Source organism: Mus musculus, chromosome 5 (assembly GCF_000001635.26).
Source record: "Mus musculus strain C57BL/6J chromosome 5, GRCm38.p6 C57BL/6J".
Lineage (NCBI taxonomy): Eukaryota > Metazoa > Chordata > Mammalia > Rodentia > Muridae > Mus > Mus musculus.
In genome coordinates this window covers 20,931,638-20,958,296 of record NC_000071.6, presented here as the reverse complement: position 1 = coordinate 20,958,296, position 26,659 = coordinate 20,931,638, and the positions used below count along the sequence as shown (strand labels likewise).

Below are 26,659 nucleotides of genomic sequence, written 5' to 3'. Positions count from 1 at the left end.
ACCCACACTACTGAGGATCTCTCCTCAAAAGATTTTACAACATAGAAGCAAAATCAAGATAAATAAGCTTTCCTTTGAAAGAAAGCTGGGTGTTGTGGCACCCTCCTCTAAGCCAGCACTCAGGAAGGAGAAAAAGACCCCAAACTCCAGGCCAAATAAAGAACACAGGACAGGGGTGGCGCTGTTACAATGGTGTTTGCTTGCAACCCTGGCACTTGAGAGGTGGAGGCAGGAAGATTAGGAGTTAAAGACCATCCTCAGCTACACAGCAACAAGTTCAAGGCCAGCCCGGGGTACAGGAGACTGTCTCACGATAGAAAGCAAACAAAACACAAGCAAAGCAGATGAGCATACAGAATGAAATGAGAAGCATAACACCAGTTATTTATTTTTAAAGATTTATTTATGATTTATATGTAAGTACACTGCAGCTGTCTTCAGACACACCAGTAGGGGGTGTCAGATCTCATTACAGATGGTTGTGAGCCACCACATGGTTGCTGGAATTTGAACTCAGGACCTTCATAAGAACAGTCAGTGCTCTTAACCCCTGAGCCATCTCTCCAGCCCCATAACACCATTTATTATGCCTGGCGTGGTGGCCTCCCCTTTAATCCCAGCACTCGGGAGGCAGAGGCAGGCGGATTTCTTAGTTCGAGGTCAGCCTGGTCTACAAACTGAGTTCCAGGACAGCCAGGGCTATACAGAGAAACCCTGTCTCAAAAAAAAAAAAAACAAAAAACAAAACAAAACAAAAACAAAAAACAAACAAACAAAACCCAACAACAACCCATCCCCCCAAAAACAAAAAACCCACCATTTATTACCCTGAATATGAAATCTATAGTATAAGTCTAAAAAATTTCCATAATATCTTCCTAGAAAAGTTACAAAATTTAAATTACAAAATTAAAACAACTAAATGAACAGGTAGCCAATGTTCATGGATAAGAAGGCTTAACATGGTTAGCTCTTCTCCAGATTCGGTAAAATCCTAAGCAAACAAGAGAATTATTCTGTGGATACTAACCAACTGATTTCATTTTTTTTTTTCCCTGAGACAGAGATTTTCTTTGTAGCCCTGGCCTTGCTCTGTAGACCAGGCTGGCTTAGAACTCAGAGAGATCTGCCTGCCTCTTTCTCCCAAGTGCTGGAATTAAAGGTGTGTACACCATCATTTCCAAGCTGATTTCAAATATATCTGAAGGAGGAAAAACCTGTAATAACTAGCATAGAATCAAGAACAAACTTGAGCCAACGGCGATGGCACCCACCTTTGATCACAGCACTTAGAGGGCAGAGGCAGGTACATCTTTATGCTAGAGGCCAGCTTGGTCTACACAGTGAGTTCCTGGTCAGCTAAGGCTACACAGAGAGGCTCTGTCTCAGCAAACAACAGGAAAGAACAGACATAAAGGACTGGTACTACTTGACTTTGAGACTTGACTGCTTTGTCAAGCTACAGTGATCATGATAATGTGGTCCTGGAGAAAGAAATCAATTAACGGAAAGCACAGAAATAGACCCATCTAAATATACTCCACTGATCAGGACAAAGGAACAAAGGGGAAACTGTGGAGGAAAAATATCTTCAGCAAAGGCACTGACCACTTAGAGTTCACAGTGGTTTTCCTGCCTCATCCTCATCTCCAGATGTTGGGATTACAGGCATGTGTCATGCCTGCTTCTGCTTTACTCTAAAGTAGCTTGAATAATTACCATAGAATTGTATTTCCTTCATCACTCTCTCACACACACACACACACACACACACACACACACACACACACTTTGTGTACAATGTTTTATCTCCCAAGTCCAGGAGCACGCTCCTTAGCCTGTTACTGTATATGTAAAGTTTAGCATTATAAATGCTATAACATACCAGGCGCTCAATACAAGTTTAAAAGCATTTTTTATTACATTTGCTGGGTCTGGTTGCCTTTAATCCTAGCACTGGGAGGCAGAAGCAGGTAGATCTTTGTGCGTTCAAGGGTAGCCTGGTCTACATAGTGATTTCCAGGATTGTCAGGGCTATGTAGAGAGAACCTGCCTCTAAAAAACAAAAATAAAAACAAAACCATTTTTATAACATTTATTTATATTGTGGGTGTGAGAGAGAGAGGGAGGGGGAGGGAGAGGGAGAGGACTTGTATATGTATACATGCAGGAGATTTCCACAGTACACATGCAGGGTCAGAGGACCACTTGCTGGGATCAGTTCTCCCTTCCACCATATGGGCCTTGGGGACTGAACTCAGTTTGTTAGGCTCTGTGCCAATGCCTTCATTCTTGCTGAGCCATTTCACCAATAAACATTTGTTAAAAGAACTCCAGGGCTGGAGGGCTGGAGAGATGCTTTAGCAGTTAAGAGCACTGGCTGCTCTTCTAGAGGACCACGGTTCAATTTCCAGAACTCACATGGGGGCTCACCACTGTAACTCCAGCTCCAGAGGCTCCAATACCCTCAGACGTACGTGCAAGCAACACTGATGCACTTAGAGTATAGATTAAAACAAAACAAAACAAAACAAAACCCGATGGCTTCTACTCACTCTGCCCGGCTGATTCTGCCCTCTCCCTTCTGCTTCCTGCTTTGTGGTTGCTACTGGCTCACCAAGGAAGCTTTTAGACAGGGGCTGACTGATCTTTCACCTCCAGTTCTCACCTCTGTCCCAAACTTAAGTACACATTCAAACTGAACGACAAATTGTGGTTAAGAAACTGGTTATGCAGTATTTACTGTAAGCTGATATTAGTGGGGAGGAAGTGAGAGTGCAGTTTACCTGAGCGATCAGAAATGTTAAGAAAAGTGACCCATACGTTTATAATCTTGTCAGTTTCTCTTAAGCTTCAGGAAGTGAGAAGGGGCCAAGGTCCTCCTCCCCGGGAGCTTTCCTGAAAGCGTTAGAGGAAGGGTTCCTTGACATTTTACCTCAGGCCCAGGAGTAATGGAGGTTGCATAGCGTGCACGCTCTATCTTTTTTACCCCCTTAATGAGGTTCATCAACCTCAAAGAAATAAGGATTCAGGAAGCTAAAAAAAAAAATAAGAATGCAGGCACTGGCAGGAGACCTATGCAGGATGTTGGGCAGTGAGGACACACAAGGGACAACCGAGTTCTGAGAGATTAAACTGGGGCTGTTAGCAGTTTATGGATGTCATGAGCATTTTCAGGATCGGCCAGAGAAAATAAGGACCCATAAGTTTTCGGCCAGAAGTAGGTGAAAAAAAGGCCTTTGTGTAGACCATGAAGGCATCACTTATTACTGTTTGACAAGTCTGTAAATACTGTGAAAAGGTTCCTCCTGAGACAGTCATGGAAACTGACGGCAACTGTTCAAATCAGCAGTTAATTTCCCCGTCACTCACGCTGCATTTATTTAAAACATTACTTTTGGACAGAAAGGTTATATGGTTACTTCGTACATTTGGCTCCGATATCTTAGCAAACGTTTTAAAAGCAGAGTCACACAGGGCTGGGGAAATGGCTCAGTGGGCAGGAGCAGAGAGCACTTGCTGCTCTTGCAGAGGGCCTGAGTTCAGATTCCAGTGTCTATACTTGCTGGCTCACAACAACATCTAAGAACAATTTCAGGGAATCTGTTGTCCTCTTCTGGCCTCCATGAGGAGGGGAGGGGAGGGGAGGGAACAAAAGTTATTTTGGGCTTTAGAGAGATGGTCAGTGGCTAAGAGTACTTGTTTTGCGAGAGGACATGGATTTGTTCCCTAGCAAGGCAGCTCACCACCGGCCATAACTCCAGGTCCACGGAATCCACTGTTCTCTTCTGGCTTCCACAGGCATCTGACATATATGTGATATACACATGCATATGGAGGCAAACAGCAGTACACACACAATAATAAGGAAACTACTTTACAATGTACTTTGCTTCAGTTTCTGAGATAGGTATGCATGTAGCCCATATTGGCCTGAGTTTACTATGCCGTTAGTTGGGGATCTGATCCTTTTGTGGCTCCCTCTAAAATGCCGAGAGCACAGGGCTGTATCACCATGTCTGACGGTAAATTATTTTAAGTGTTTCCTTACTTTTTGTTTGTTTGTTTTGTTTTGTTTTGAGACAGAGGTTTTTTTTTTTTTTTTTTTTGTAGCCTTGACTGTCCTGGAACTCACTCTGTAGACTAGGTTAGCCCGGAATTCAGAGATTTGCCTGCAGATCTGCCTCCAGTGTGCTGAGAAATTATTTTAACTTTAACAGTTACAATGTGATTCTGCAAATCTTGAAAATGGCAAATCAAGAATAGAGGAACCTTGTAGTCAAATTTACCAAATAAGACAACAGAGAGCTTCCCAGGCAAAGCGGCCTGAGTAGAATCTCAAGGCTGGTGAGTGGGTGACTGCCAGTCCTATCGTTTCCCCCATTGTATGCCACTCCCCAGGAAGACAGGCCAGTTCACTGCAGCACCTGCTTTCTGCTAGGATATTTATTTATTTATTTTGGTTTTTGGAGACAGGGTTTCTCTGTTTAGCCCTGGCTGTCCTGGATCTCACTCTGTAGATCAGGCTGGCCTCGAACTCAGAAATCTGCCTGCCTCTGCCTCCCAAGTGCTGGGATTAAGGGCGTGAGCCACCACTGTCTGGCTGGATATTTAATTTTTGCCATGCAGACATAACATAGATGTGTTTTTATTTAATAGATCATTAATTCTGCTCCCGGACATTGTTCCCCTCTGCACAAGCAAATGCTTTCTAAAAGAGAAAAAAATAGAAAAATGCATTTTAAAAAGATCATTAGAGCCTTGCAGCAGTGGCACACACCCTTAATCCCAGCACTTAGGAGGCAGAGACAGGCGGATTTCTGAGTTTGAGGCCAGCCTGGTCTAGAGTGAGTTCCAGGACAGCCAGGGCTATACAGAGAAACCCTGTCTCAAAAACCGAAAAAATTAAAAAAAAATCATTAGACTAACTGACACTGTTATGAATGTCCCAATTAGATAATCTAGAGAGGAAACCCCTTTTCCTTTTGTTTTCTTACTTAGCGTTCAGTTTCATTCCAACACTTTCCATGTTGTACCCTTATTTGCTCAGTCACACCACCACTCCCTCATCCCCTGCCCTGGATGTAGACATACTCATTCCCAGGTGAGGGAGATGAAGTGACTTTCTTTCTTATGCTCATCACCTTTCTTTTTCCCATTTCCCTTCTATTTTTATGTTGTGTGTGTGTTTTTAAAACTAGATTACACACATTAGAGAAAATATGCAAAATTTGTCTCTCTGGGTCTAGCTTCAGGGAATACTCTATATATTAACAATTTACTTCTAAAAACTAAAAACAATGAGGACAGATGCAGTGGTACACACCTTTCTTTAATTCCAGCACTGGGGGAAAGGGAGTTGGGCAAATGCAGGAAGATTTGAGTTCGAGGCCAGGCTGGTTTACAGGACAGCCAGGACAATATTGGAAGACTATGACTCAAAAAACAAACGAACCAACCAACCAACCAAAAAAAGAAAAATGTATTTACAAACAGCGTTAGATTTTGATGTGTTCCCCTCACCGAGTCCTAAAGAAGTGGGTTTGGAGTAAAAGAGGAGTAACAACAGACCATTGCAGTTTCCTGAAAGGCAACTGTTAGCTGCGGAAAGTAACTGCTAATGTCCCTCTTAGGGGATCAGAAAACTCCTTTTTCTTGCTGAGCTAATATGATCATGTGTTATCTTTACATTCTAATCTCACAAAAGATCTAAGACTTTAAGGCATGCTCTTGTCTAAAGCTTGAACTGTGTTGTAACCCATTCCCCCAAATTCCTTATCTTTTGAGATAAAAATCAAGGTACATGCTTGGCGAAGTTTCATAGCGCTGACTCTGAAATACAGAACTCTAACTGCATTTTCAAACATTTACAAACACCGCTAGTGGCTTTTTCCTGGTGTCGTTTAAAGAATAATTAAAGTGAAAACCTTTAGCACTCAAGCTCAATTTAAAGCCTCCAAACGGTGGGTGATTTTTATCTTCACGATCGGAAGTGATCCAAGTTCCAGCTCTGCAGAAAACTCTCTTTTAAAGTACGAACTTTTACGACCTTAGTTAAAATAAGGCAACTTTTCACCATTTCTGCCTTTGCTGATCGGACTCTCGACAAATTTTCTCCGAGACGAGCAACCCAGAACTCGTTTTTCAGAACCTGCAGAAGGGACCCAAGCCACCTCAAGGTAAAAAGAGAGAGCGGTACAAACAAGGCAAAGTCTTTGAGCGAACGGCAGCGCTACCTCGGTCCGGGCAGATTCGGGGCTCCCGAGCGACGGTCGGGAGATCCTCCCTTCTCAGCGAGCTCTCCATCAGCCGCGCCGAAAAGACCTCTGACCTCCAAATGAAGGTCCGCTCGGTGACCCCACCCCGACGGCTTCTGTCCGCGTCTTTGATTGGTTTGTTCCGGGATCTCTCAGTTTAGCGCGCCCAATGGGAGCTCGGCCTGGACCTAGGCACCCCGCCCCGCGCCCCCGCTCCGGGGAGCGGCGGAGAGTAAATACAACAGGAGCGCAAAATGGCGGAACCGCCGAACCCAGCTCGCGGCGCCGTGGCTCTCCTCTCTGAGAAGGAAGCATCTGGCAAAGTACAGCCTTCCTCGCGGGAGCCGCCGGGCTCTATGTCTGCCAAGAAGGTTCGCACCGAGGAGAAGAAGGCGCCGCGGAGAGTGAACGGGGAGGGGGGCAGCGGCGGGAACGGCGGGCAGCTGCAGCCCCAGAGCTTCGGCAGCCCGGCGGCGTGGAGCTTCGCGGCTCGGCCCGCCGCCTCCTCCTCGTCCACCTCTCGGAGCTGTTACTCTTTCTCCGCCAGCCCGAGCGTCTCCTCAGCCTCCGCTTCCTCGTCTCAGCCGCTGCCGCGCAAACTGCTGGTCACTCCCTCGCTGCTGCACGCTCAGCCTCACCGCGTCCTGCTCCCGCCCGTCGCTCCGCCGGCCGCCGCCAAGCCGCGCAGACCCAAGGAGAAGCGCGAGAAGGAGAAGCGGAGGCAGCACGGCCTCGGCGCCGCCGCCCGGGATGAGAACGGCGAGGCGAAGCCGCTGCCGCGAGGTGGGTGCCGCGCGGGGGAGGGGAGCGCCGGCGGCCGGCGGGGCTGCAGCCTTCCGCGGGGCCAGAAGTAAATGGAGCCTGGAGTTTCGGTCGCCGACCGGGGGGATGGCTGAAACTCCTGGTTTTCGGTGTCGGTTTCGCCTTCCAGTTAACGCGCAGCAGGACGCGCGTGAAGGAGTGGGTCTAGAGGACCCCGCTCCCCGGTGTGTTTTTGGCTGGGGAGGCAGAAGAGAACAGGTCTTTTAAAGATTACGAAAGGGATCGGACTGGATCGCAGGAAATTCATGTTTGCGACGCAGCTTCCAACGCCAGAATATCCTGTCCAAAAAAAAAAAAAAAAAAAAGTGGGTGGTCGGGTGTATTGGCGGAAGCTGGAAGCTCCCAGGGACCACGGGGACCAGGATGTTTCATCCCTACTAGGGAGATGAGGTCGTGCGCAGGGCACCAAGTGTGCGGTTTCTGAGGTGCCCACATTCCATATTGTTAAAGTGTTTTGCGTGGTCCTGTTTTAAATACTACCCTTCAGAAGCTTTCAGCCATATTCTTTTTTTTTTTTTTTCTTCTTTCTTTCTCGTTCAGCAAATGATAAAATCGGATGTTTTGACGTCTTTTGGCCAGATCAAGTGGCTTCAGAGTGTTTCTGCCGGGGGTGGGGTGGGGTGGGGGGGGGGAATTCCCAACTGTTTTTCAGTTTTCTTTTGTAATGTAAGCTAGCAGAGTTTTCCGTATTTTCTTTAAAATGAGGGGTCATTCTAGTCATCTGTGGATATGTAGAGATCTGACTAATACAAAGTGGATATGGGTTGGAAAGTAGATCTTTAGGTGATCACGAGGTTATATAAATATACGTTGTCATTGTCACACATTGTTGTGAAGTATTCCGTTCTGTTTTGGAATGCTGGTGAAATGCCAGTAACCTTGCTGATCTAATGGTACCTTAGATCTTGAAAAATTATCTGAATAGAAAAGTTCATCATTCACAATGTAAAAGAATGCTAACATCTAAGCCAAGCTAATGGTTCGGTGTACCCTTGTTCCCAGTGTAACGCTCTCCTAGGGAGTTGGAGCATTGCCTTAGGAATGCTTTGAGGATGAAATTTAGTTTCCTTCTGCTTAGGAGTTCTAGATGGTTAGTATTTTAAATCTCTATGTTGCAGTGGTTAAATATAAGATTTAAGTTATAAAATGCTGCAGAGTCTGTCCATGTGCAGTTTGGTATCATTCTTCCTTGGGTAAGCTGCGCTTTTGCTTTTCCTGAGTTCTCTGCAGAAGTGAGTGTAGGTATTACATTGTTGGAGTTTTTGAGTGGTGATAGTACCGGCCTAAAATGTGAGATATATCGATATATCTATATGACTTAGTGAGATGTCTGTTAATGGTGATTTTTTACAGTCTTAACTAACATTTAAAATCTATTTGGGAAGGTTAAAATGGAAAGATCAATTTTGTTTTGCCCAAATCCAAGGTTATTTCCCCATGACTTAGAAAGTCTGTAAAGCTAATTGACCATGTTCGTGAGGCAGAATAAAGACAAGATGCAGAACTGAAAGGAAAAAAAAAATCCGTTTGGGAACGTTAAGATGGTTCAGGCACTTACTGTGTAGCTTGACCACCTGATTTTAATTCCCAGGGTCCCTAAGATGGGGAGAATCAGCTCTCCATATGTTGTCCTCTGATCTCCATAGGTCAGCTGTGACACTAGTGTGCCCTTCCAATAAATGTAGTAATCCCTCAGACTTAAACAGTGATAGTCTTTACATCAAGATGTGGGGAAGAGAGTTCCCATGACCTATATGGGATGATTAGATGTTGATGTTTTGTCTTCAAGACAGGGTCTCTTGTATAGCCCCGGTTGTCCTAGAATCACTATGTAGACTGGGGTGACTTCAGAGGATCTGCCTGCCCTCCTGAGTGCTGGGATTTGCAAAGGCATGGGCCACCACACCTGGCTGTATATTCACCACTAACTTTAAATACTTTTATTTTCTTTTGGACAGAAGGACAGAAACACTTATTTTATTGAGAAAAGATTAAATTTAAAAAGATAGCTTTTCATTATTTTGTTGGACTCTAGAGTTTGAGTTTAACTGAATTTGGGTCCTGCTTTAACAAAAAAGTGGTAGCAAAGTATCAGGGTCTAGGTGCGTTTGTTTTACAGGTGCAGTTCAAGTATACACATACTGATTTACAGGACAGTGTTTATTTTCTGTGCATTATATACAGATCTTCCAGAGTGGATGACAGGTGATTAGTTTTTCTTTTTTTTTTTTAAAGATTTACTTATTTTTATTTGAGTACATAGTCGCTATCTTCAGACACACCAGAAGAGGGCGTCAGATCACATTACAGATGGTTGTGAGCCATCATGTGGTTGCTGGGAATTGAACTCAGGACCTCTGGAAGAGCAGTCAGGGCTCTTAACCTCTAAGGCATCTCTCCAGCCCCCAGGTGATTAGTGTTTGAAGTATATACTTTTTAAATGACTCTCTAAGTTGGCTGTCATAGCTCAGTAACTCCTTGATTACCCAGAGCTCATTGATTGAATGGACTTAGTATCAGAAATCAGGTATAAAGACATTTAAGAAAAGTAGATTGTAGTTCTGCATCTCTAAACATTTGCTCTTGTATTTTGTTGTTGTTTGTTTGTTTGTTTGTTTGTTTTTCGAGACAGGGTTTCTCTGTATAGCCCTGGCTGTCCTGGAACTCACTTTGTAGACCAGGCTGGCCTCGAACTCAGAAATCCGCCTGCCTCTGCCTCCCAAGTGCTGGGATTAAAGGCGTTTGCCACCATGCCTGGCTCATATAAGGGTCCAAAGAATCCTTAGAAATGGCCTTTGTCGTTTGTCTTCATTTATTATGTTTGTAGTTCTGGCTGGCCAACTCACCATGTAGAACAATCTGGCTTCAGTCTGTGATCCTTGTGCCTCAACCTCTTCAGTGCTGGGATTACAGGTGTGAGCCACTACATCTGGTTAGATCTTTTTCCACTGGCAATCAACTTAACAGAAAACATTCAGATAAAATAAACATGTATTTGAAACAACCTGAAACAACATTGAGTGAATGTTGAATCTGAAGCATGTTTATTTATTACATATATAACCCAACAATAAATTAAAGGCGAGTCAATTGTAACCCACCTTTAAAGCTAGCAGGGATCAATGAGCAGGTCAAACAATGTTCCAAGTCTAGGCTCCTGAGTACAGAGCTAGTGTGTTATGCACCTATAATCTCCAAGGCTGCCTGCTGATAGCTGTTATGTAGAATTTTTCAGGTTTTAAATTAAAGAGTGTTGTGTAGTTCAGGCTGGCCCTGAATCAGCTGTGTTCTGTTCCCTGAGAGTCCTGACTGCTGAGATTGCAGACAAGGGCCACCATGCCTGACTGATTTTTTTTTTTTCCCCCTTGTGACAAGGTTTCTCTGTGTAGACTTGTAACCCTGGCTGTCTTAGAACTCATTCTTCAGACCAGGCTGGCCTCGAACTCAGAGATCTGTTAAAAGGTGTGTCCACCTGGCTTCTGACTGGGTTTTTTAAATTACAAAGTAACCAGAGAAGTTAGTAAATTTTTCTGTAACAGCAAATAAGTTTTGATTTGAAAAGTATAGAGCTGGGCATGATGACGCATGTTGTAATCTGAGCATTTGACAGGGAGCTAGAGAGTTTGGGGCCGTAGGCCAGGCTGAGCTATCTAGTGAGACTCTTTCCTTTAAAAAAGAAAAGTGGAAGGGGCTGGAGAGATGGCTCAAGGGATAAGAGCACTGACTGCTCCTCCAGAGGTCCTGAGTTCAATTCCCAGCAACCACATGGTGGCTTACAACAAACCATCTGTAATGGGATCCGATGCCCTCTTCTGGTGTGTCTGAAGACAGTGACCCTGTACTCACATACATAAAATATATAAATCTTTAAAGAAAAAGTGGAATGTAAAACTGCAGTACTGTAGGTATTATGCAGTTTCATACATTTCAGTAATGAATAGTTTTTGTGCGTTTCTGTGTGTTTGTGTGGTTGGTGTGGGTGGTGCAATTTGCATGGTGCATTCTTGTGGTGCGTGCCTGTGTAGAGGCCAGAGCAGGACTTTGGTCTTCTATTGTTACCTACGTCAGTGCCTTGAGATAGGCACTCACTGAACTGGAAGACCTGTCTGTGGCCAAGGCGACAGGCCTTAGCGCTCTAGGGAGCCACCTGTCCCCTAAGTGGTTGGGGTTACAGCCACACTCAACCATGCCTGGCTTTGTACATAGGTACTGGGCATTTGAACTCAAGTCCTCTTGGGTGATCATCAAGGCGTCTTAACCACTGAGCCCAAGGTTATAGGGTAGAGTTTTCATCTTGATTGGCACTGAGATAGATAGTTTACTAAGATTGTATTTTGAGATGAGTGTTTGAATATTCTAGCCCCCCCCCCCCCAAAATCCTTCTGCATGCTCCCATCTGGAATGCTTCCTCTTAACTGCCTGCTGCATAAGCTGTCCACCCTGGAACTGGAGCTCACGGACATCCTGGGTGTCCTTTCCTTGCTGCTGTGTTGTTTCTCTGGATCCCATGCCTTCTAGTTGACCATCCATCCATCCAAACATCCTACTGTCAGTACTGTAAGGAGTATATGAGTTTTGGATTTTTGTTTTTGGTTTTTTTTTTTTTTTTTTTTGGTTTTGGTTTTGGTTTTTCGAGATAGGGTTTCTCTGTGTAGCTCTGGCTGTCCTGGAACTTACTCTGTAGACCAGGCTGGCCTCGAACTCAGAAATCCGCCTGCCCCCGCCTCCCGAGTGCTGGGATTAAAGGTGTGGCCACCACGCCTGGCTGGATTTTGTTTTGACCTGCACACTAGCCTCTTACCTGTTGAGAACTTTTTCTCAAGCTGTTTGCCCTAGAAAGTTTGAAGAGGGCGTTCTTTTATTATATGCCTTCTGATGTTGGTGTTCAGAGAAACTACTCCGTAAAAAGGTAAAGACTTGTCTGTTCTGTTTTGAGCTATTTCAGCCCTTTTCACTGGTTTTTAAATTGAAGCTTTGAGCAACAACAACAATAACAATAACAAAAGTATATAAGCCCTTGTAATATATTTTACTTTTTTTAATGGGCTCAGCATCTCTGTTGTTTCTTTCTTTTTTTTTTAAGATTTATTTATTATTATATCTAAGTACACTGTAGCTGTCTTCAGATGAACCAGAAGAGGGGGTCAGATCTCATTACAGACGGTTGTGAGCCATCATGTGGTTGCTGGGGATTTGAACTCAGGACCTTCGGAAGAGCAGTTGGTGTTCTTAACCACTGGGCCATCTCTCCAGCCCCCATCTCGTTGTTTCTTCAAGGATGCTAATTATACTTTCTTTGAAATGCTCTGTTTTCCTGCCTTGCTTTTGGTTCTTCTAACCTTTTTTGTTTGTTTGTTTTGGTCTCATTTATTTGGAGGCTGTCCTCAAATCTGTATTATTTTTAGCAGTTTTTTCATATCTGAGAGAACATTACCAAGATTCACTGAAAGCTGAGGGAGCATGGGCAGGGTTCACTGACTGAGCTCATGGTGTCTGTTTTGGTTTCTCTGGGTTAAGCATTCTGAGCTTCTTCAGCTCGTTTTTTGTCTCCTTTGGGTCAGATGCTGGACAGAATGGTGTCTTACTCATTCTGGTTGTAGCAAAGCATCCTAGACTGGGTGGCCTACGATGCAGAGGTTAGTTTCTTCACAGTTGTGGAAGCCGGAAGTATGACATCAGTTCCGAGGCGGCTACATTCTGAAAGGGTCACTTTCCTGTCTGCAGATGTCTGCCTTCTCTACTGTGGGCTCATATAGAGAGCCCTTCCTCAGGGCTTGGCTTTTGTGGGGCAGGGAAGGAGCCACTGGCTTCTTTTCTTCCTGTAAGGCCCCAGTCTCTCAATTATGACTCCTTCCTATGACTTTTTACTCTCCCCTCATATTTGACCAGGCTCTAGATCCAGTCAGCTGGAAGGAACGCCTCTCAGAGCCTCTCAGAGGTAAGTTTAGGTGGTACGGTTCCAGTGATGGGTGTGAGAAGAAAGCTGCAGGTCGCGCTAGCTGTTTGACAAATTCGCCAGTTTCTGTTTTCATTTTAACCCACCCTTGTTTCTGGGAAAGCCTGAGCCTGCAGCCTTTCTGATTGCAAGTTTTCGAGGGAGTTTACACCTGTGCATTTGGCCTTCTTTCTACTGCCTTCACTTCCATCGTCTTCGTATTGTATGTAAGAGTGTGCTTACCAAGCTAGTTAGTGCTACAGTGCTTGCCTGGGATGCACAGAAAGCCCTAGGTTCATATCTAGTACTGAAAGCAACCTTGTCTTCATTTCTTTGTTCTGTTACACCAAGGCATTCACCATTTCATTTTTGTCTTATACTTTATATTCCAGGTTACAGTTAAAATATTTTCTAATTGCACCACAGGTGGTCTTTATGTTTCTCTCTTTTCTTTCTATTGTTTAAGTGTATTTTTAGAGGAGATACTAAATTTTAGCCTTATTTTAATTTGTTCTTTTTTGTATATACCATTGGTTAAGTAATTTTTTTGTGTCTATACACATACTTATTTAAACAGTCATGGGAATTCTTATACAAGTGTACTCTATGTTGACAGACTACCCCTCTGCTTGTTACCTCCCTCCTCTCGACTCCTTTCCTAGTCCTTTCCCTTAGATAGTTTTACTTTTACTTTGATGTCATATATACATTTATAGTTTTATGTACATAAGTAAAACCCAGAAACCACATGTATATGCTGTCTGTCTTTTTTTTTTCCATTTTTATTAGGTATTTAGCTCATTTACATTTCCAATGCTATACCAAAAGTCCCCCATACCCACCCACCCCCACTCCCCTACCCACCCACTCCCCCTTTTTGGCCCTGACATTCCCCTGTACTGGGGCATATAAAGTTTGCGTGTCCAATGGGCCTCTCTTTCCAGTGATGGCCCTGTCTGTCTTTTTAAGACTGGCATAATTCACTTATGGTATCTCTATTTGTCTTCATTTTTCTGCAAATGATTTAAGTCTTCTTTATGGCTAAGAGTCCATATGCACCTATGATGTGGGGAGTGTTATCTTTCACAAGGTGGTTCCGGGAAGGATGTGAGCCTGACGTTTTGAAGACCTTGTTTATGAAAGTGTAGAGGCTTAATGCACTCTTCATGTTTACTTGTTTATTTAATATGTATGGGTGTTTGGTCTGCATGTAGGTCTGTGAGCCATGTGTGTGCGTGGCACCACAGAAGCCAGAAGAGGTTGTAGATCTCAGGAACTGGAATTACAGACATTGGAGCCACCAACTGGGTCCTCTGAAGAAAAACAGCCAGTGCTCTTAACCACTGAGCTTAACTTCCTTTTTTTTTTTTTTTTTTTTTTTTTTTTGGTTTTTCGAGACAGGGTTTCTCTGTGTAGCCCTGGCTGTCCTGGAACTCACTTTGTAGACCAGGCTGGCCTTGAATTCAGAAATCTGCCTGCCTCTGCCTCTTGAGTGCTGGGATTAAAGGTGTGCACCACCATGCCCGGCTTGAACTTAACGTCTTAATGTCGTCACTTTCTCCAGCTCCGTGTGTGTGTGTTGGTTTTCATTGTAGATCCTGAGGGATGAGACTTGTCTAATGCATTGAAGCCTCTCAGTGTCACTAAGTGCACTGGTTGCCGGGACTTCCTGGTTTCCATAGCACTGATCCAGCTGAGTTCCTGGTGTCTGAAAGTACCGTGTGTGCATCTGTATAAAGCATTGTCACAATCTAACTTTTGTTTCAAAGTTAAAGAGTATTTGTTCATTTGTGTGTGTGTATATGGAGGTGTGTGTGTGTGCATGCACGCTCAAGAGTGCGTGCAGGTCAGAGGACAGCTTTCAGGAAGGAGCTTGTATTCCATTCACTGTGTGGGTCTCAGGGTTTTAGCTTCGTTGGAAAGTGTCTGTATCTACTGAGCCACTTTGACAAGCCTGTACTAGCTTTTTGAGAGAAATATTTCAGAGATTTTAAGTTGATTGAGTTAATTGATTCTCAGTTTTCTCCCTTCCATAGTGGATTAAACTTTTCAAATTACAGAAGAACTGTTTAAAATAGGATATTGAAAAATAAAAGTTTTTTGTTAGAATAAAAATAATTATGAAAACATATCTTAGAAAATCTTTTATGTAGTAGAGAAAATAAAAACATGTTTCTTACCCACTAAACTACTTTGTAACTTCAAACTACTTTTGTTTTCAAACACATGCTGATCCTTATGTTGCACATTTTATGTTCTTGAACTATAGATTTAAAAAGTATTTAAGATTTTATAATGAAAAATGTAATACGGAAGAAAAACACTATATTCTGGGTATAACCATACTATTGCTTCAGCTTCACTTTATTAGATGTTTAGTTCAGAGCCCTTTGCATTGCTTGTCTTATTGTGGAAATAAAGCAGCTGCTCTAGTGTTGTTTTCTTGCTGAATCACTGGTGAGTATTGTATCTTAGTTACCAAATGTACCCAGCCATGGTGCCACACACCTTTAACTCCAGCACATGGGAGGCTGAGGCGCCAGATCTCTGAGTTTGAGGCCAGCCCAGTCTATAGAGTGGCCAGCCTGGTCTACAGAGTGAGTTCCAGGGCCATCAGGGCTACAGAGAGAAACCCTGTCTGGAAAAACCACAACACAAAACTATGGCTGAGTAAATATTGACTCCTCCTCCTCTTCCTGTGTGAAAACAACGCAGAAAGGAGAGCGATCCAAGGGTGTTTGTGATAGAGTGTGCTTGGTGTGCCTTGTCCTTAGGTACCACTTGAGCTAGAATATGAACATCTTGAGAAGAGAAATGACAGTCACCCAGTAACCAACATTTATAGAACGTGGTCAGCATTTTACCTGTAGTTTTGTGTCTTTTATAACTTCTTTTAAATGCAGTTAGATATTAATCTTATATACATTCTATATAGAGGTCTATAAAATGTAACCATGAAGTGAATATAAGTATAGGAAAATAACTATAAAATGAATCTATGTCTAGGTTTCAGACTTGCAACTCTAAACTACTAAGTAAGTTGTATTAATTTTGTTTTCGATCTCTAACCAGACCCATGCTGGTTTGTGGGATTATTTGACTGTCAGGAAATTGGGCTTTGGAAGGCCTGTTGGGTTTAGGTGAATGGAGATGATTGAGAGACTTTGGGGGTCAGGGTGGGGTGGGGTGGTGGGAGAGGGGATGGGGAATGATTGAAATGGGAATGAGGGAGGCTAAGAGATGGCTCTGTGGTTAAGAGTACTTGATACTCTTGAAGAGGACTTAAGTTCAATTTCCAGCACGCACACTGTGCACCTTACAACTTCCTGTAAGTCCAGTTCCAGGAGATCCAATGTCCCTTTCTGGCATCCCTGTCCCCCAACATGTACACATGCACTTATGCAAAAAAAAAAAAAAGAGAAAAACCTTTTTAAAAACGTGATAGGAAAATTAATGAGTATGGAATAGTCAGTGAGTAAAGCCATTTGGATAAGATAGATGCCTTACCAGTTTTTATTCCTTATTTGGTGTGTGTGTGTATGTATGGGGTTGGGGGTTGTGCTGTGGTGTGCCTGTAGAGATCACGAACTCTGTAGTCAGTTCTCTTCTGGCATGTGGGTCCTGGGGCAGGACTCAGGTTGGTAGGCTTGGAAGCAAGGGCCTCATCCCCTATGTCAGTTACTTTCCTGTTGTTGTGATAAATAAAACACTGTGACCAGGGTGACTCAAGGGAAAATGGTTCTAGAGGGATAAGGAGCCATCGTGGCAGGAAAGCATGGTAGCAGGCAGCAGGCCTGGCAGCAAGAACAGGAAGCTGAGAGCTCACATCTTGAACCACAGGCACGGAAGAGAGAGCCAGCTGGAAGTGGAGCAAGGCTATGAACTCTCCAAGTTCCCCCACTGACTTATTTCCTCTAGCAGTGTTGCACCACGTCCCCAACAGTGCCACCAGCTGGGACACGTGCTTAACTATCTCACCAGCCCCGAGGCTGGAAGATAAGAGGGTATGGTAGTTGGAAGTCTCACATTCTCTTATTTTTACCAATATAAGGAGTTTACACTTCATTTTCTGGGCATTAATAAGACAGGTTTGTGTTGTTTTCTTGTAGGGTGAGAATATATTCAGATTGATAATTTAGGAAAAATGGCTTGGTAAAATGTATGATGGATTAGCTGAAAGTACAGGAGATGGATATGGACAGTATTGAAGACCTACTATATTAGTAGTAGGTGCTACTGCCACAAGCCACAGCCATTGGAGCTTGCTTCTGCAGTGCTGCCCTCAGGGCTCCATGAGGGGCTCACCTGACTGCTTTAAGCACAGCTTAGCTCTCTCTGCTGGCTTGATCTCCTGTCTACAGCCAGAACTACAGCTGCTGGCACAGCCTCGTGCCTCCTGCTGCTTGTCTCCACACTACCCGTATGTCCCAGAGCCTCGACTTCTCTTTGGTGATGTGCACACTCCTAGCTGGGTTGCAGTGAAGAGGTAGAGTTCCCGAAGTCTCAGTCCTAGGCTGGCCAGCTGTCTGGAGGCTGTGGCTTTGGCTCTTTTCTTCTCAGGCACCCTTGTGTGGGCAGTGTTTGCTAATGGCTATCGGACATGTGGAAAAGGACTGGATTTTCCAGCTGAGACAAGCTGCCCAGTGGCATCCACGTGCCTGTGGAAATAGTCCTGCTAAAGAAGGTAGGCTTGGGTATCTCTGGTGTCATTCGTTAGGTTCCTCGATGGGTTCAAGACACCCAGCAGCTTCATCTTGATGCCAGAGAGGCCTGAGCTGTGGCTAAAACCTTTGAATTTATCATGGAAAGGAGAGCCCTACAAGAGAAGTGGTCCCAGTGGAGATGGGCAGAGCATCTTGCAACCCATGGCAATGGAGTTAGGGGTGGTTGTGAGCCATGATGGAGTACTGGAGACTGAACCCAGGTCCTCTGCAAGTGTGCTTTATTACTGAGCTGCCCCGAGGAGAACGTGATGGCTGTTAGTTGTGGCAAGCTCACAGTCCTCATTTTTTGGCAGAGGTGCCTCTCAAGGACACTTGCGTGTATATCCCTGCAGAATATAGCCCTACTATCAGTGTTGCCATGGAGGCCAGCAGCTGTCTGGTTCCTGTCATTCCTGCTGGAGCATATCAAATATTTAGCTGCTACTTTTTTGAACGCTCTTAAATTGATCATCAGGGGCCAAGTTTTCTTCAAGCAGAGGATCTCTTCAAAATCTCATCATCTGGTGGGCTTGGTGGCACACGCCTTTAATCCCAGGACTTGAGAGGCAGAGGCAGGTGGATCTCTGAGTTCCAGGCCAGCCAAAGCTATGTATTCAGAACATGTCTTTTTGTTCTTGTTGTTTGAAACAGGGTCTTACTATGTTGCTTTGGCTGTCCTGGAACTTACAGTGTAAACCAGGCTGGCCTGGAATTCACAGAGCTCCATCTGCCATTTTCTCCTGAGTGCTGGCATTAAAGGCACGTACATAGGCCCAGCTGAAGGATTTTCTTTAAAAATAAAACCAACATTTCCTTAGTCTTCCTGCCATCCTTGCAAGAAATCCGGGGCCATCTGTGGGCACAAGAGGTTTGTCCTCCTATTCCAGGGGACTGCTGAGGTTCATTTTCTATGGCCTTTCTGGAGCTACCATTTCAGGTGCTTAAGGGAGGGGAAGACATTCTCTCCAGCTGCCACAGACAATGCCCACTACAGGAACAAGCACAACGTACTGCAGAATCTGGGTCCCTGGAGGGTGCTTTCTAGGATCAGGGAAGAGACTGTTCCAAGTCCCCTACGACTTGCTAATGTCCCTCGGGTCTTTTGTCTACCTACCAATGGGGTCTGGGCTCTTTGGACAGTGTATAGGACATTGCTGACCTGTGTAATTAAAAAAGCAGTTGTGAGCTAGTTGTAGAAGTATACACCTGCAAGCACTTGGGAAGGACAGGAGTTCAAGGCCAACCTGGACTACATGAGAGACTGTCAAAAGAAAAGGAAGAAAGGGAGGCAGCTATACAATTAAGAAAAGAGCTTACTCTGTGTATGTGAGAGACACAGAGACTGAGAGAGAGACTATGCATGCATGAGAGCAAGTGTTAGGCAAACAGTGGAGGTGGAAGAGACTTCCAGAGTGGGGAATAAATCAAGTTGTTAGGCTTGTGCAGAGGAACCATTTCCCCACCCCAGGAGAAGGTAATTATGGATATCAACCCTCTGGATCCTTTCTGGGGACAGGGTCTCTGTCCCCGTCTCTCCATCTGCCAGGCAGTTTCTTTATCTCTCTGTCTGTCTCTTCCGTGTCTTGGTCAGTTTGTGTCTGGCTGTCTGTTTCCCTCCCCCTCCCCTTTACCCCCTCTCCTTCTCCCTGTTGGCCTGTGTTCCCATTGACCTTTGTTGCTGTTACAAGAGAAAAACCAGCAAAGTCTCACATTCCATATTCATTGTGAGACAAGAAGAGTGGGCAGTGTTCCTTACAGAGAGAGGCTAAGAGCCGGGCTGCTGCAAGCTTCAGGCACCCTCTCATGCGATGCTCTTTCCTTCTCCGAGGGTGTGGTGATGGGGCTGCATGTTAAGGAGGTGGTCTTGGTGTCAGCCCTAGCTAGATACAGCTTCAGGAAGCCCTTGGGGATGGCCCGTCCCTTCCTACACCAGATCCCCATCTACTGTAGGACTGTTTTGAGTGGGATGGAGCCTGCTGGTTTTGTACGATGAAATACTGTAGAGAAAAAATAAGAGTCTTACTATTTTTGAATGTTTGGCTTTCTGTGAGTTTTTGTTTCGTTTTTACTTTTTTTTTTTTTTTTTTTTTTTGGTTTCTTTTGAGACAGGGTTTCTCTGTATAGCCCTAGCTGTCCTGGAACTCACTCTGTAGACCAGGCTGACCTCAAACTCAGAAATCCGCCTGCCTCTGCCTCCCAAGTGCTGGGATTAAAGGCGTGCGCCACCACAGCCCGGCTTGTTTCGTTTTTAAATAAACTTTTTCTTTTTCTTTTCTTTTCTTTTTCTTTTTTTAAAAGACATAACCCTGACTGGTCTGAAACTTGCTTTGTAGGCTAGGCTGGCCTTGAACTCTCAGAGATCTGTCTGACTCTGTCTCCTGAATGCGATTAAACTCTTCTACTACCATGCTAGACTTAAAAAAAAGTTATTATATATATATGTGTGCGTATGTTATTATATATATATGTATACATATATATATATGTATGTGTGTGTGTGTGTGTGTGTGTGTGTGTGTGTGTGTATTTTGTATTTGTGTATAAAACAGAGGAGTCTTCTCTTCCTCTACCGTGCACCAGTACTCAGACACTGAACTCAGGTCTCAGGCTTGGGACAGGCAGAGTAACCTCTGAGACATCCTCCCTGGCCCAAAGCATTTAGTCAAAAAAAAAAAAGGTAGAGTCAGAGTTTGATTCTTTCATTTATGTTGTTGTCATTAATCAGAGAGAACTGTGTTATTTATTGTTTGCCTTGTAAAGTAGAACTTAAATACAGGGTCACTTGATCACAATATAACAACCTTTTAGTATATTTAAGATTAAGTAGGGCTGGTGAGATGGCTCAGTGGGTAAGAGTACCCGACTGCTCTTCTGAAGGTCAGGAGTTCAAATCCCAGCAACCACATGGTGGCTCACAACCATCCTTAATGAGATCTGACTCCCTCTTCTGGAGTGTCTGAGGACAGCTACAGTGTACTTACATATAATAAACAAATAAATAAACAAATAAAAAAAAAAAAAAGATTAAGTAATCAGTCATTGTATAACCTGTATATAACATACAGTATCTTACTATTTCATGTCTTAGTTTTCTAGAATTTGAATAGAAAAAGGATTTTTATCTCACTTTTAGAAACATTTTGGGGCTGGAGAGAAAGCTCAGCAGTTAAAAGCACTGAACCCACGTGGCAGCTCACAACAGTTGTTAACTCCACTTCTAGGAGATTTGACTCCTCTTCTGGCCTCAAAACCTAAAATAAAATAAAATAAAATAAAATAACTTTCCAATTCAGTCCTTTGTTTCTGTGACTGTTACTGCTCTGCTGTGTTATGTGGTGTCTTCCTAATAAAATTCTGTCAGACCAGGCAGCAGTCTTTAATCCCAGCACTCAGGACACAGAGGCAGGTGGATCTTGGTGAGTTCAAGGCCAGCCCGGTTTACAGGGAGAGAGAGTTCCAATACACCGGGACCACATAGAGAAACCCTGTCTTCAAAAACAAACAATTCTGCAGTCAGAACTTCATGATAGTAGCTGTATTTGTTAGTTACTTTTTATTAGTTATCAAGTATAGTGTTGGAAGTAAAGCATATGCTAGCTTTAATCTTCATAAAAATTAAAAAGACACATGCCATTCTCTCTTAGAGATGAGAATAACGAGACACAGCAGTTAAATAACTTGCTTGTGTCTGATGACCAGTTGCTGTCAGAGCTGGAATTGAACTTGAACGTGTTTAACTCTGAAGTCTGAGCTGCTTCCACTCCATTACAGTACATTTCAGTTGTCGTAGTCCTAGCATTTCACCTGCCCTACTTTCTAAAGTTTTTTCCCCCTTGTCCTTGTGCCCCCTGCCGTCTTGCTTTGCCCTTTTGTTTTTATATTTATTTATTCTCTTATGTGTGTGTCTTAGGGTTCCTGTTTCATTAAAACACCCTGACCAGAACCAGTGTGAGGAAGGAAATGGTTTATTTCAGCTTATAGTTCACCATATGGTCCATCAATGAAAGAAGTTAGGATAGGACCTCGAGGCAGAAGTTATGGAGGAATGCTGCTTACTGGCTTATTTCTCATGCCTTCTAGCCAGGCACTACCAGCCCAGGTGTCCTGTTACCTCCAATGGCTGGGTCCTGCCACATCAGTCTCTTATTTAAGAAAATGTCCCACAGGTTGCCTACGGGCTAATCTTAATGGGGACATTTTCTCAATTCAAAACCCTTTTCCCAGATGTATAGACGTGTGTCAGGCTAATAAAACCCAAATTGTGGGTGAGGGTTTGTTTGCAGGTATGCGTGTGTACAGCATGTTAGTGCTCCTGGATACCAGAGCAGTATTGGATGGCCTGGAATGGCAGTTAGAAATGGACTGGTCCATGGTTTGCTGTGTGGATCCTGGGGACTGAACCTTGGCTCCCTGCAAGAGCAGCAAGTGGTCTTGTCCTCTGAGTCAGCCCTCCAGCACCAGCTCTCGTGAATACTAGGTGCTAAGAGGATGTGTAAACAGTGTAGGTTGTTGTTGCTGGATGAATAATTATGCTCCGTTTCCCTCATTTGTCAACAAGAGGCAAGGGGAAGAAGTAAAGCAGGGGGAAGCAGCGCCGTGGTCCTCACCAGTTTACAGCTGTTGAGTGATCCATTTCAGTGTGCACATCAAGTGATCCGTCTCAGGGTGCGCGCCCCTCCCTCCTGCCCATCGCCAAGGTTTCTCTCTGTAGCCCTGGCTTTCTGGAACTTACTCTGTAAAGACCAGGCTGGCTTTGGACCTGGGACAAAAGACTAATAGTGGTGCCTATGAACACATTAAGCAGATACTGGCTACCGGGTTTCTCAGCATCCTCAGTCCCTGCTTGTTACAGGGTCATCTTGGCCAGCATATACCACCTCTGCCCTGAGCTACTCTGATTCCTATATAACCCAGCCATTTGGCTATGCTGGCCCTGCTTACCTTTTGGCCTCTTGGTTCCTGACTCTGCCCACGTCCCTCCCCCTCTCACATGACCCAGCTCAGCCTGCTGGTCATGTTCACTCTATTTCTCCAGATGTCTCTATCTCTGTCTATAGCTGTATTCCCCGTCATGTGTACAATTAACCACCTCCTCCACCATACCTAGATGCACCATGTCCTTCTAATTCTTTTTTTCCATTCAGGCACATAGACATATGAAAGAGGGGTAAGAGAGGGAGAGATCAAATTATAACAGGAGAAAGATAATATTATTGCCAGTTGGTAGGGATCAAGAAGTTCTTGCAAAAGGAGTGTCTGATTTTAGTAGAGATAGGTTGGCCAGAGGCATTTTGTTTTGTTTTGTTTTTGTTTTTTTTGTTTTCTTTGAGACAGGGTTTCTCTGTGTAGCCCAGGCTGTCCTGGAACTCACTCTGTAGACCAGGCTGGCCTCAAACTCAGAAATCCGCCTGCCTCTGCCTCCCAAGTGCTGGGATTAAAGGGGTGCGCCACCGCTGCCTTGCAGGCAAAGGCATTCTAAGTATAATTACAAAAATGTTGAGATATTACATTTGACTGAGGAATCAGCCTAGAATGACATTGGTGACCAGTGGAAGAAAAGACATTTGTATTTCTATATTGACTACAAAAATTCTTGAGTAGCATACCAGTGGAACAGAACTAAAAATTGCAGAGAAAACATGAATTTCTAAAGGAGGCAGGCCTCATTTGGAAGGACTAGCCTTCCCTTTGCTTTCGATATGCCATGTAAACAAAGCTCTGGCTAGTCTACTGTCTTCCTTTTTTGTCCAGTCTTCTGCAACAGCCCATCATCCTACGGCTGTCTGAGGTGGGGGAAACACATTCAGTAATGCTTCTTCCTTTGCAGAACTCGTGTGTTCACATGAGGGATAGGTCAAAGAAAATGACAGCCATTCTCTACTTAACAGTCTTTCAAATAACAAAAGGGAGAATAGAGAAACTTCTGAAGTCTCCTATTTATCATGCTATCTCTCTCCCTGCTATTTTGTGAGACATAGCTGTACCTGTTTTCCTAAGCCTGGACCTATTAAACAGTTTCCTTCATCAATCTCCGAAGTGAGCTAACACCAATGGCATTTTCTTTATTTAGGTAGACAGAAGCAAGTTGCATTTGCTCAATTTATTTTAAGCAATAGAGAGCCATGATGAGGTTTAATTAATGTGTTGCCCCATTGAGACACTCATAGTTTCAGCTTTTTAAAAATTACTAAGCAGACCAATGGCTTTTGTTAGGATATTTTCATATATCCGATTTGGTTTATTCTCCCCTTTTGATGCCTCCTCCTGCTACACTAACTATCTCTGCCTTCATGTCACATGCACTTGTTGTCCTTGTTCTTCTTCACACCCTTCCTCAGGAAAGGCAATGAACCATGACAAATTGTAAGAATTTCTTAAGGAATGAAGGTGTGGAGTTTGGCAGAGACTGGCTAGGCATATCTGGAGAGTCACTTACTTAATCATGTAAGTTGCAGGAGTATAGGAAAGATACTTAAGACAGACTCTAGAGGGAAGTTCGGGTTTAGATGACAGGAGTGTGAGAATTAGGTAGGTATATTACAATATCACTGAAATACGATGAGAGAATTTGATGGAGAGGCCAGTGTTTATCCCCTGAAGAGGGAAGGGGTGACTTGCTGGGGTTGGTAACTTTTCTTAGCTGTGTGCCAGGGAGAGGCTGTGTGAAATCCTCTCTGCCCTCGTCCCTGCTCATAGAGTTCTTTTCTTTTCTCAGTTGCCTTCATCTCCTTTCTCTTCTACTTATTTTTTTTAATAAATGTGTTGACTTTCTTTTTTTTATAAAGTTTTTTTTTTTAAGATTTATTCATTTATTACATGTAAGTACACTGTAGCTGTCTTCAGACACTCCAGAAGAGGGCATCAGATCTTGTTAATGAATGGTTGTGAGCCACCATGTGGTTGCTGGGATTTGAACTCAGGACCTACAGAAGAGTAGTTGGTGCTCTTAACCACTGAGCCATCTCTCCAGTCCCCTTGTCTTCTACTTCATTTCATTTTGCACATCCACTGTCCATTCTGCTTCTTCATTTTTTCTTCTTTTTCTGGCTTGCTCGCTGATCTATTTCCAACAATGTATTATTCTTAGCTGGATGTGGGAGGAACAGGGAGATTTCAGTGTGGTTGCTCAGATCAGTTGATTTCATGAACTTCATTATGAGGGTCTTGACTTAAGGCTCAGTCAGGATAGTTAGAATTGATAATATGAATCCTATTTGAATTTTTGCTTCAAAATATATAATAGCTGAAAGCTTTAGAATGGATTTTTCTGTATTTCATAAGAGCTTCCAGTTTGATTTTTTTTTTTTTTCCTTCCTCCGAGACCGGGTTTCTCTGTGTAGCCCTGGCTGTCCTGGAACTCACTCTATAGACCAGGTTGGCTTCAAACTCAGAAATCCACCTGCCTCTGCCTCCCAAGTGTTGGGATTAAAAGCGTGTAACACCACTGCCGGGCTCAGTTTGAAATTTTATGATGCTCAAATAAAATTCTAATGAGCCTTTTAGTTTTTTCTTTCAGATCTATATATTTTACTTTATGTGTATAAATATTCTCCCTGCATGTACATATGTATACCACGTGCATTCTTGTGGGATTCTCCGAACTGGAGTTAGAGATTGCTGTGAACTACCATGTGGGTACTGGGAATTTGAGCTTTGGTCCTTTGAAAAAGCAGTAAGTTCTTTTATTGTTGAGTTGTTTCCCCAGCAAGCAACTAGTGAAGCTGTTAAAAGAACTTCCTTTTTTCTAAATGTGTGGGTCATGGGATAGAGTGATCTTCCTGTCTCCGCCTCTCTCCTCAGTGTCGGGATTACAGATGTGAGCCACCACATGTGGTTTACCTGTGCTGGGGGTTGATGCAGGGCTGTGTGCATTTTGGGGAAGTGCTTTATCAGTTGAGCTATGTCCCCAACCCCTAATTCAGCTTATTTCTCTCATTTCCCATATCTTAGTCAAATAACCAGTGTTTGTAATTTTTATAATGTGTTTGCAGATGTAACTTATCCAGATCAGAGATGCCCTTCTTTTTTGTTTTTTGGTTTTGTTTTTTCTGAGACAGGGTTTCTCTGTGTAGCCCTGGCTGTCCTGGAACTCACTCTGTAGACCAGGCTGGCCTCGAACTCAGAAATCCACCTGCCTCTTCCTCCCAAGTTCTGGGATTAAAGGCGTGCGCCAGCACCTCCAGGCTCAGAGATGCTCTTCTATAGGGCTGGGTTGGTCCTGAGTACTGTTCTTGGGAGTCCTGTTTTGTTGTCATCCTGTTTGTACTTAATGTAGACTGGCCGCCTTCTAAGGCGGGTGCGCATGTCCTCTACTTTTATTTACTTTATTTTTCATTTTTGGGTTTTGTTTTTGTTTTTTGTTTTGAGACAGAATTTCTCCTGCAACCCTAACTGTCCTGGAACTCGCTTTGTAGACCAGGCTGGTCTTGTACTCTCAGAGATCTATCTGCCTGCCTCCCAAGTGCTGGGATTAGAGGTGTGAGCCCCCACCCCTTGCCCTGCCTTACTTTACTTTTTGTTTACTACTGTATTTTCTTGAGCAGAGTTCATTGTTCTAGTTCTTGAGTGACTGATCACTCCACTGTTTAGCAAAGAACAACTTGGAAATCAACACTTTTAAAAGATATACATGATATAATATACATATTACATATTACCTATCAGTATAATATACAATATTATATGTATATGTAATTATATTACATATATATTTACACATATATATATAAAGTTCCCTTGTTTAAATATCTGATTATGTGGATGGATATTTGAATGTGTGTGCATGTGAAAAAATATAGATAGATAGATAGATAGATAGGTGTGTATTCATATATGCATACATATACATATGATAGTCTCTCTGTTTTCATGTACTATTTCAGGAATATTTTATCTAGTTTCTATCTGTTCTAGACAGTTTTTGTTGTTTGTTTTGTGTGCAT

General features: G+C 43.5%; 1 protein-coding gene and 1 long non-coding RNA gene across 3 annotated transcripts in view; one reads left to right on the top strand and one right to left on the bottom strand.

Moving 5' to 3' along the window:
• The first annotated feature begins 350 nt into the window (after nt 1-350).
• The window catches only part of Rsbn1l (round spermatid basic protein 1-like), a 65,657-nt gene continuing 39,348 nt past the window's right edge, over nt 351-26,659 (top strand). The window contains exon 1 of one of the 2 annotated variants that reach the window (XR_001784694.2): nt 351-7,040. Coding sequence is in view for 1 of the 2 variants with exons in the window: in NM_001080977.1 (NP_001074446.1) it covers nt 6,512-7,040 (529 nt within the window). In the remaining variant the exon portion in view is untranslated. The remainder of the gene's footprint in view (nt 7,041-26,659) is intronic. The other variant, NM_001080977.1, reaches the window with a different exon arrangement.
• On the bottom strand, nt 1,899-7,308 carry A630072M18Rik (RIKEN cDNA A630072M18 gene). The gene has a single exon (NR_030699.1). It is a non-coding gene; the product is annotated as an RIKEN cDNA A630072M18 gene (long non-coding RNA).